Genomic DNA, 9,704 nt, shown 5'->3' with positions numbered 1-9,704 from the left:
AGACCTTTGCCTTGAGCATTGTTTGCGGTTTGCGTGTCTGCTGCTCCCGTGCACAACCTGGGAGGGGAAGAAAGGTTACTCTGCGAGAGAGAGGGAGAGGGATCCTGCCTTTCCAGAAGGGAGGGATGCTACCCCACAGGCAGGGAGAGATGCTGCCCCGCAAGAAGTGGGGGTGCTATCCCATAGGAGAGAGGGACGCTACCTTGCAAAAAGAAAGGGATGCTGATCTGCAAACAGGGAGAGATGCTTTCCTGTAGGAGGAGGGACGCTGCCCCGCATGCGGGGCTGGGCCGGGGTCCCGGAGCCCCCTCCCCGGCCCCACGCTATCCGGAGGCTGCCAGCGGGTACCCGCAGAGCCGCCCCGGGGCCGGGGGGCGGGCTGAGGGCCGGGGGCGGCGGCGGCGGGCCGCCTCGGCGGGGGGCGGGGGGCTGTCGGCAGCGCCCTCCCCGCCGGCCCGGGGGGCGCGGCTGCAGCGGGAGGCGGCGGCAGCGCAGCCGCGCGGAGCGGCGCGGAGCGGCGCGGGGCCGGGCCGGGCCGGGCCGCAGGTGAGGGCGCGGGGGGCGCGGGGGGCGCGGGGCCGGGCGGCGGGGGCGGGCACCGCCTCGGAGGGGTCGGCGGGGGAGGCGACACGCGCGGAGCTCCTGGGCCGGCCTCTGCAGCCGCCGTCGCTGCCCGAGGAGCCCCCCCCGTCCCCTCGGAGAGGTTCGGCTTGCGGGGGGTGCCCCTTGCCCGAGGCGGGGGGGACTCGTGGGGGAGCGGCGGTGCCGGGCGGCTCCTGCTCCCGCTGGCGGCACCCGCGAACGCCCCCAAAACTTCCCGGGCTGCGGAGGCTGCGGGGGAGCCGGGCTCCGGGCTCCGCTCGGGGCACCGGCAGCTGCGGGCTTCTCTCTCTCACACGCGCCTCTGTCAGCCTAGCTCATTCCCCCCTTAAAAAATTAAATGAAAATTTAAAAAAATAAAATAATTAAAAAACCCCCACCAGATCTTCTCCGCGGGGGAGCGCGCCCCGCCGGAGCCCCCGTTTTAATCATCTTACTACTTAAAAACAGAGTACAAAATACCGTGTAAAGGATTGCCTGGAGTCACTGAGCCAGTCCCGGAGAAGTTGGTCTGTTTGCGGTAACACGTTTTTGCGTCTTTATATCCAAAACTGTTCTGATGATGTTTTGAGGCAGCGCTTTTTTTTTTTTTTTAAAGGGTGACATGTAGCTGACAACATCATATATTTGATGAACACACGTGGTGTTAATTGAGGTTGCCATGGAAGGCATGCACGTAGTATAAATAAGCTCCCTTCTCGCCATGTGATTTCACTTATGTATTCCACAAGCCTCCTTTTTGTATTCTGTGTTTTTGCATATTGTCGTATGGTGCATTAAGGATAAAAATATCTGCTGTCTCAGGATGTAATTTCCCTAGCTGGAACTATGAGTGCATATGGAGCAGCGGGGAAAAGATTTAGCTAACTGTAGGAGAAGAAAATATATATGCGCGCGTGTGTGTGTGTATTATATATTTGCCGTTATATGGGCAATTAAAAAAAAAATCCCCTTTTACCACACAAAATAGCAAAACCCTGTTTTCTGTGGTGGAATATCACTGGGTTTACATCTTGGTGGCCTTATTTTGCCTTTGGATATGGATGCTAATTACTGGAATAAACTGCTATGGTGCATCCAGAGGTAGAACTGCTTTTCCAGCCCTGGTCTGCCTTCCAAAATGAAATATTCTTTTAAAAAAATATACTTTTAAATACTTTTTTTAAAAAAATTGCTCTACGGGTCTTATCGTTTGTTTGTTGTGTTACAGATAAAAGATGGAAGTGTTGGCCATGCTTCGCAGCAAACCTCACGTAACCTGCGAGGGGAACCGAAGCAGGAGGCAAAGCTGAGACAAAGCAGCCTCTGACCTTGTCACTGGGGGGCAGAAAACAGCCACTGGCTGCCGCTGGTTGTACTGGTGCTTCAGTCAAGCTCCCTGTGCAATGCGGAATTGCAGACGGCTCAGGAAGCGCAAGTTCTTTCCAGGTCCGTGGGGTGAATAAAAATTGTTAACTCTTGGCTTGATTTGTCATCCTTTGGGGGAAAAAAAAGTAATGTCAGACTGGCAATTAAATAGTCGTGTTGTTAGACCGAGCGCAACTTGAAGTGGGTTGTCCCGGAGGTGAGAGTGACTCTGGCCAGCAAAGCCAAGGAGAGCCTGTTCAAGTCCACGTCTACCCGGGATTCCTTGGAGAGGTGATAAAGTGAGTAATAAGACAAAGTGGGAGTTATAAAGCGGATGCGATATCTTCAGCAGAACTTCTCTTCGCTGCCACATCCACTTGTTAAAAAGCAACTAACGTTATTTTTAAAGCAATTTGAGGAAAAAATGCACTTTGAGCATCTCTGCAGTTCTTGTGTCTGATGCATTAATCAAGAAAACCAGTAATATAACACAAACAAAGGAGAGGAGCTAATATGGCGAAGGCAGCTAAGGAAATTCAAATGGAGAACCCAAGAGAGGTAGAGACTCACAGCACAGGGACCATGTGCTCCCCGTCGGAGGAACAGGCAGAAAAACCCTCCATGCTCTGTTTTAAGAAGCGGAAGAAGTCCTGTAAGAAGGGGCTGACCGTGAAGGATGCGTGCGAAGGAGCCTCGGAGGAGAAAAGCCAATGTGTCAGTGCTGACCAAGGGGAGGCGAAAGTTTCTAATCAATCGCGATCCTCCAAAGGAGCCTGGGCAGCCATCAAAAATCTCGCAAGACCTCGGAGAAGGCAAAAATCCTCCTCGCGGAAGAAGGTGCCCTCCGATTCCCAAGTGCAGCTGGAGATGGATGCTGAGGAGGGCTGCACGCAAGGCTTCCCAAAGAAACGGGCGAGCTCTGGGGTGAAGATGCCCTGCGTACGGTTCTCCAGAGGCAAGAAAAAACCCAGCCCCTCTGAAGCAGTGGAGGAGTCGGAGGACAGTGTTCGGGCAAATGAAGTGATGGGCATTTTGAATAAAGCTAGTGAAGAGCCAGAGGATTTGGCCCCGACAGACAAGTCTGAATCCTTCAGCCCAGTCTCTGCGGAGGAGGACCAGGATACGGCGAAGGAAGGCACCGACTCTGTTGGGAAGAGCGAGCCCTTGACAGAGCCCACATCTGATGCAGAGGAACATACGGAGTGCACCGCTAAGTCAGAGATAACCGATTCAGAGGCAGTTAATGAAACAGCCCAGGAAAAACTGCAGGAGGGGAGCCTACCCCAAACCACGGTCCACACAGAAGGCAGAGAAGTTGCTCCCGAAGCGCCCGTTTCCAAGGATCAACTCGACAGCACCCCTGAAACCACCGAGCTGCAGGAAATCCCTAATATCTGCAAAGAGCTGCCTGAAGGGGATGAATCAGAAAAGAGCATAAGTCTTCCTGAGGAGTGCAAAGCCGAAGAGACTGTAATGGATTTCAGTCAGTCGGCATTTAAAGATGATGCAGCGAGCGTGCAGGGCTGCTCCAGCCATCAGGTGACATTAGAAGCAAACGCCAGTGCCGGCGTCAGCATTGTCATCACCGTCACCGAAGCCGAGGACGCTGACGACACAGACTCTGACCAGGCCTATGAACCGTCCCCGGTTTTGCACCGAAATAAGCAAAAAGGGAATAAAAAATCAAGCGGGAGCTTTGATTTTGGTAAAAAAGAGGGCCCCGAGGCGAGCAGCGGTCCCCAGGCGGAGGAGAAAGGTCCAGGCGACCAGGGGCACAGAACTGGGGAGCAGTATGAATTGCTCCTCATAGAAACCGCGTCTTCCCTCGTGAAGGCGGCCATTCAGTCATCCATAGAGCAGCTGGTCAACGAAATGGCCCTGGAACAGAATAAACACAACAGTTTTCTGTGATGGCAGTGATGCCCCCAAAATAAAGAGTACAGGGAGTGATTTAAAGCTCCATTTGGCCTGCGGGGGGGAGAGCTTGAAGGGCTCCCAGGGCCGAGGTGTAGTTAATTCTGCATGCCTGTTCAGTTGTGTGTCTATGTGAAACGGATCCTGGGACGTGGGGCAGACCCTGCTACGTACAGCATGTCCCCCGGGGCTGGAGCTTCAAACAGCACCATCGACCGCAGCTGTGGAAAAATGAAGGTGTTGCAGCGACTGTATTTTCATTTATTGGCATCTTTATGTCGAGGCCACGTTTCTGCTGTCATTCATGCCAGGTTTCCCTGCTGTTCATGCTGTAGATCTGTATGTACCCTGTGTTAAGTGAAAGGTCCCGAGAGGCGGCGAGTGCCTGACCCGCTGCTGGGCTGGATTCGGGGCACATCGGACACGGCTGGAGGTTTGTCCTGGGGTTCAGCAGAAATGAGGGAGGGTGAAGTGACTGCAATGTTAACACGAAGACGTCAATGCCAGACAGGCTCAGGCCGGTGTTTAGCATTGCAAACAGGTACTCGCTATGTACAGGTGCCAGAAACCGCGGTCACCCCTGCTGTCGCGTCGCATGAAGCCGGATGGTTGCAGCGAGCGGTGTTTTTCATTCGGCCTCTTCCCCTGTCACAAGCAGCCTGTGCATTTCCAGACATGTTAAAGCACAGCATCAGCCGCTCGCCTTGCTGACCCCAGGCTGCGCAAATGCCAAGAAAACGACAGCGCTTCATTTGCCGGGGGGCCCGTTCTCACATCGTTAAGCTCAACGGGCAAAATTCCCGGCAGCATCGGTGACGCGGGCTGGGCGGGAGCGTGCCTGCTGCGGGCAGCCCCTCTCCTTCCTTCGCCTTGCTTCGTCCCAGTCACAATGTCATGGTGAAGCTGTCCTCGGATGTAGCATCTTTTTGATATATGGCATGTGATATAAATAGCAGTGAGCTGCATGCGTGTTAGCAGTCAACTGTTGCCTCGGTGTTGACATAGTTTGGGTAGCTGCGATGTGCTGCCGGCGCTGGAATTGCTTTGACTGGGGAAGAGATTTGGTGCGAGTGCTGCCGGCACCCTGGGTGCTGGCGGCAGCCTGTCCTGCACAGCTCCTCCCTCGCTGCAAAGCCTGCCTGACTTCAGCGAGCCCGGGCATCCCTGGGAAATGTGCATTACGCCCGGCTCGCTGCTGCCAGGCTCTGGCTGGCTCCAGCATGCCACGTAGCTTGCTCTGAAACACGCAGGGAAATGCCGGAGTGATCTTACCAAAGTCCTCAGGGAAAAAATCTAGACATGAGGGCCTGGGGACACGGCCGTAAAATATCCGGACAGGCAATCGCCGTCAAAACCCACAAACTTCCCTGCTCCAACAGGGTTTGCACCAGTGTAGCGTGTGTGTGCGAGCATCGCCTCTAACTACCAGCTCTCCAAGAGAAAGGGACCTTTTAATAATTTGGGATTGCATCTGCACGGCTGGGATTTACGTACAGCTGCGGGCAACTCAGCCTGCTCTTCTGAGAAAATTCTCCTGCGTATTTCTCAGCTGATACAGAAATAGCAGCCTCGCTTGGCAGTTGCTCACTGACCATAGGCGGTACACTGAGACTTCCCTTCTCAGCATGGGATTTGCATTCCTGTTAAAATACAAGGGCTGTAAACTTTCCTAGTACCTGGTGCGCAACCACATTTTAAACTTTGATAAAGCATCTCCGTTGTTACGAGAGGACTGTGAGCAGTGAGCACCACAGCTTGTTTCTGTGCAAGTAAAACTTAAGAAAAATCAGAGGATGTTAAAAAAAAGTGTCTTCTTTTTCTGTGAATTTATTTAGTAAGTTATCAGATACCAATAATTCAGTGTGTACAATTTTAATGGCTTTGTACTTCATACTGGTCCTTCCAGGTATTTTGCCATAGTTTTGAAAGGGACTTTTTAAGGACTTTTATAGGTACCTTTGGAGCTGCTGCAGCACCCTGAGAAGATGCTGGAGGTTGCTTATGGGATTACACCGGGCACCGCGGCAGGACAGTGCTAAGCGAAGGGCCGCAGCATCTCTGTGGGGCCCTGCTGGTGTCAGCTGCGGAGGAGGATGTCCGGACTCTAGTAAAGAAACACAAAATGACCCCGCAGAGCCAGGTTGTCATCTCCTGTCAGCCCGCTGAGCAGTTTTGGGAGGATTTAATGTATTTCAGTATTGCCTTTTAGGCAAAACAGGTCTTCAAAAGAGGAGGAGAATGGCAGAAATGCTTTGGTCCAGCCTGGCCTCTGCGACCGTTGCTCCGCATCCAGGGTTGTGTTTGCATCCTTTCTGTAGCTGGTTTTTCCCTCGGTTATAGCTGTATTTATAACTGATGATTATTTCATTAAAGTTGAATGTACCTGTTGTTTTCTTGCCTTGTGATTGAGTGGGCAGCTATGGAGAGATTTTATATACGAAAGGATAAACTCACAGTGGCGCTCCGTTGTGTCCAGCTTTTTCAGGCAGCCATACAGTGAGCGGAAAGAAATCTTAACGTTGTTAACAGACCTGAAATCTTTGGAGGCTTGCTCCTCCCGTGCTCTTTTTTATAAGGTTTCCCTGCGGTTGCTGGCCAGTCGTTTCCATTCGCAGAGTCCTGGCTGCCCAGGGACCTCTGTAAGGGTATTTGTGAAGGATCACAAATCTCCAGTGGCTAAGACAAGACGTCCTGCTGCCCGACAGTTAAATTCGCTATCGGATGCTCCGTACTGCCAGAGGAAAATGAGGCTCTGCAGGCTGACCGGGGTCAAACCCCGCCGCACGTGGAGTGGCTCGGCTCTTGCCGATCCATGCGGGTGGTTTGGTTTTCTCTGCGAGCTGCTGTTCGTGCTTTCTGCTCCCAAGGCTCCGGGCTGCTCTTTCCAGGCATTGTTTGGTGCTGAGGGGGTTCGCGGAGGGGCCGGCACCTCAGGAGCGGGAGCAGCAAGTTCGGTGCTTCGGCACTTTCTGTTATGGCTCAAATGGACCCCACACCCTAATTTTTTTTTTTGCGTAACATCTTTCATGTAATTTCTCGAGGTACTTTATAACATACAGAAAATATGAAAAAAAAAAGTTATGTTTTTAATAGTCTTAATGCTATTTATTCTTTCAGGTTTACAGAACAAAATATAGACTTGTAACAGCCGCTAATGACTTAATTAAGGCTCTCTACTCCTTCATTATGATTAGAGAGTTGAACATTAACAAAACATTTATTCTTTTGGAGAAGGAATGATGGATTTACTATTGCGAAGGAGTACTGGGCCAGGAAACCTGTGAGGACGTGACTGCTCGGTTGTGCCAGAGCACCAAAGGGCGGCCTGGTTTTAGGACCACGGTCCTCACCGACAGCTGAAATAAACTGGAATAATACATACATTGCTTTCTTATGGCCTCATTCAGATTGCTTTTGGGCCATCCGGCTCCTCATCCAGGAGTTCGTTGCTTGCTGCCCCTCTGAATTATGGAAGTGGTTGCTTTGCAGCAGCATCTTAATCAATTATTTGGTTCTTCTGCTCACCCCACGGCCTGTGCTGCTGCTTTTCTCCCAGATGTTTCCAGCGCTCTCCTCAGTGAGGACAATTTGGCTTTATATTCGTCCCCTATCCCTGCTTTGCCATGTCATTTTGAACATTTTCATTTCCCACAGCTTTTTTGTATTAGTAGCAAAGAAAAGAGTGTTTAAATAGTATGACTTGTGCCCAGGAAGGCTTCCAGGGAGATAAAAAGCTTTTCTGTTATGTCAACACTGAGTCCAGCAGAAAACAAGTGTATCTGCTGAAAAGTTCCTTGTGGGAATTGCTGGTAGACAATGATGGCACGAACGAATATTGCATTTTCTTTCCTGCCCTGGGATGCCGAAAGTGCATTAGAAATGCGCAGGCTGCTCAGGGCCAGACCTCCAGCTGCGGAAGGTCACTGCAGCTCCGCACGCTTCAAAGGACCGAACCTACAGCAGCCAGGAATCTAGCGTTTGAGTTTAAGATGCTGTCCCTGCATAAATGATGGACATTTTCATATGTGTGCTTATGTATAAAAATGAAAATCTAAGCGTTGATTTCACAAATGCATATAAGAAATTGAGTAAACTCATGAAATGCATGTGAAGCCTGGTCTGTGCTTGGGATGGACGAATGGAAGCTGGACCCTGCTGATGGACCCACATGTTAGGGGCAGTGAAACCCTAATATTGCCTGTCTTATAGATACAGGGTTTCAACGTGAGTAACTCAAAACGATGAAATGCTCCAAGAGGACAAATTGATTTAAATAATTTGCTTTAATATTATTTTACATCTGCAGTTTTACTTCCCAGAGAAATGGTTCTTGTTAGCTCTTGTTGGGTGGTATTAAAATAATGAAATATTTTAATTTGCAACCAGATAAAATCTTTCCATTAAATGTGATTTTTTTTAAAAAACTAAGCAGAGGATGTTATTTCTTATACAGTTATTTAAGCAACAATATAGGTTAACATTTTTTTAGGAGGCACAACTTTCACATTTTTTTCTTTTTGCAGAGAATTGTGAAGGGCGCAGTTCTTCCATGCTAAACGGCGGGATTTTCCTGCAATGGGGTGAAAGTCCTTTTAGCTGGAAAGCAGATAATGCTTTAAACCCATCATTTTAAAGTAGGTTTTGTTACATAAAAACTGACAAACATGCTGGATACAAAAGGGGGGGGAGACGTTAAGAAAACACGTTTTGCAATTCAGATTGCTAAGATGAAAGTATCATCTGCAGCTAGAGCTGACTGGCAGTCACCCCGTCGGTCTGTAAGTCAGACCTAGCAGAGATCATCCTTTCAAACCTCTTTACTCTGGAAGAGGAGACACCCCCCCGCCAAGGTGGGTGCCCCAGCAGGGTCCCTTCTGCAGGTACCCGTGTCCTTTCAGGTGGTGCTTTTCCAGCACCAAGTCCTTGCGGGTGCACAGACACACCGAGCATCACTTTGCCGTTGTCCCAGAGAGCAAATTTTAATCTTGAGAGGGATGTCAGCTCTGCGATCTGACGACAGTCATTCATGTCACGTTTGCTCTCGCTGTTTGCCATTTTAATGAAGACACGAGGCTGAGGTGCCGATGCATCAAGGCTCAGTGCCGTGACAGCTCCGTGTGATGTGAGACTGGTGAGATGGCAGCTGGGTGGGAAGCGCAAGTACTCCGACTCCTACAGTGCCTCTGAGCATCCCCACTGGGGAGGAGGAGCGATACATCCCCTTGCTCCTGCCAGCAGCCTCAGCCGCTTGCTTTCTGCCTGCCAAAAGCTCCCCCAGACTGCCGCTGCACAAAGGCGTCGGGCGTTGTCATTGCAGCGCGGGCGGACGCTGCGCCGCGCTTCATCGCAGCCCAGACAGCCTGCAACCAAATTTGCATTTAGTTTGCTAGCCAGAGCAAGGCAGGGAAGGCCGAAGCGCTGAAAGCCTCTCGTCCCGAATCTCCCTGAAGTTTGTAGAGCAGCTGCGAGCCTGCGGGCACGACGCAGCGGGCTGGGGGACCGGCTGGCTCGCCAGCGCCGGGTCCGCAGGCGTGTGCAACAGGCACAACAGGAATGCACACCTGCACCCTGCTCATTAAAGCGATGAGTAAGCGGCTCACAACCGCACCGCCGGGATAAACAGAGGCTGGTAGGGGGTGCTCGGCCCCTAATGACAGGCTTCGGCGCCTGCTCTGCTGGGTCCGGCATTGCTGCAGGGTGGCGGAGGCGACCGCTGCCGGAGCGGGTCCCTCCTGGGATGGCTGTGAGGAAAGGGAGTTGTTGCTGATCCACACCCGGCATGGCGGTGCTTTTGGCCGGAGCTTGGTGGGGCTGCACATCCGGCGCTGGCAGCGGCCCCATGG

The 9,704-nt window shown here is 51.7% G+C and overlaps 1 protein-coding gene across 2 annotated transcripts; it reads left to right on the top strand.

Moving 5' to 3' along the window:
- Positions 1 to 503: 503 nt before the first annotated feature.
- On the top strand, positions 504 to 6,249 carry AKAP5 (A-kinase anchoring protein 5). Of its 2 annotated transcripts, none has more exons than XM_076345612.1 (2): positions 504 to 546; positions 1,811 to 6,249. In XM_076345612.1, exon 2 carries the CDS (start codon positions 2,461 to 2,463, stop codon positions 3,856 to 3,858), a length of 1,398 nt encoding a protein of 465 aa, XP_076201727.1. In that variant the 5' UTR covers positions 504 to 546; positions 1,811 to 2,460; the 3' UTR covers positions 3,859 to 6,249. The 2 variants fall into 2 exon arrangements, with proteins under 2 accessions (XP_076201727.1, XP_076201728.1); XM_076345613.1 differs by lacking the exon at positions 504 to 546 and adding an exon at positions 1,055 to 1,120.
- Positions 6,250 to 9,704: the final 3,455 nt, after the last annotated feature.

Source organism: Aptenodytes patagonicus, chromosome 7 (assembly GCF_965638725.1).
Source record: "Aptenodytes patagonicus chromosome 7, bAptPat1.pri.cur, whole genome shotgun sequence".
Classification (NCBI taxonomy): domain Eukaryota; kingdom Metazoa; phylum Chordata; class Aves; order Sphenisciformes; family Spheniscidae; genus Aptenodytes; species Aptenodytes patagonicus.
Note: the sequence above shows the minus strand (reverse complement) of the source record. Positions and strands in the feature narration are given on the sequence as shown.

Coding starts and splice junctions, on each gene's coding strand:
- AKAP5 (XM_076345612.1), top strand. CDS start 2,461: ATGGCGAAGGCAGCTAAGGAAATTCAAATGGAGAACCCAAGAGAGGTA.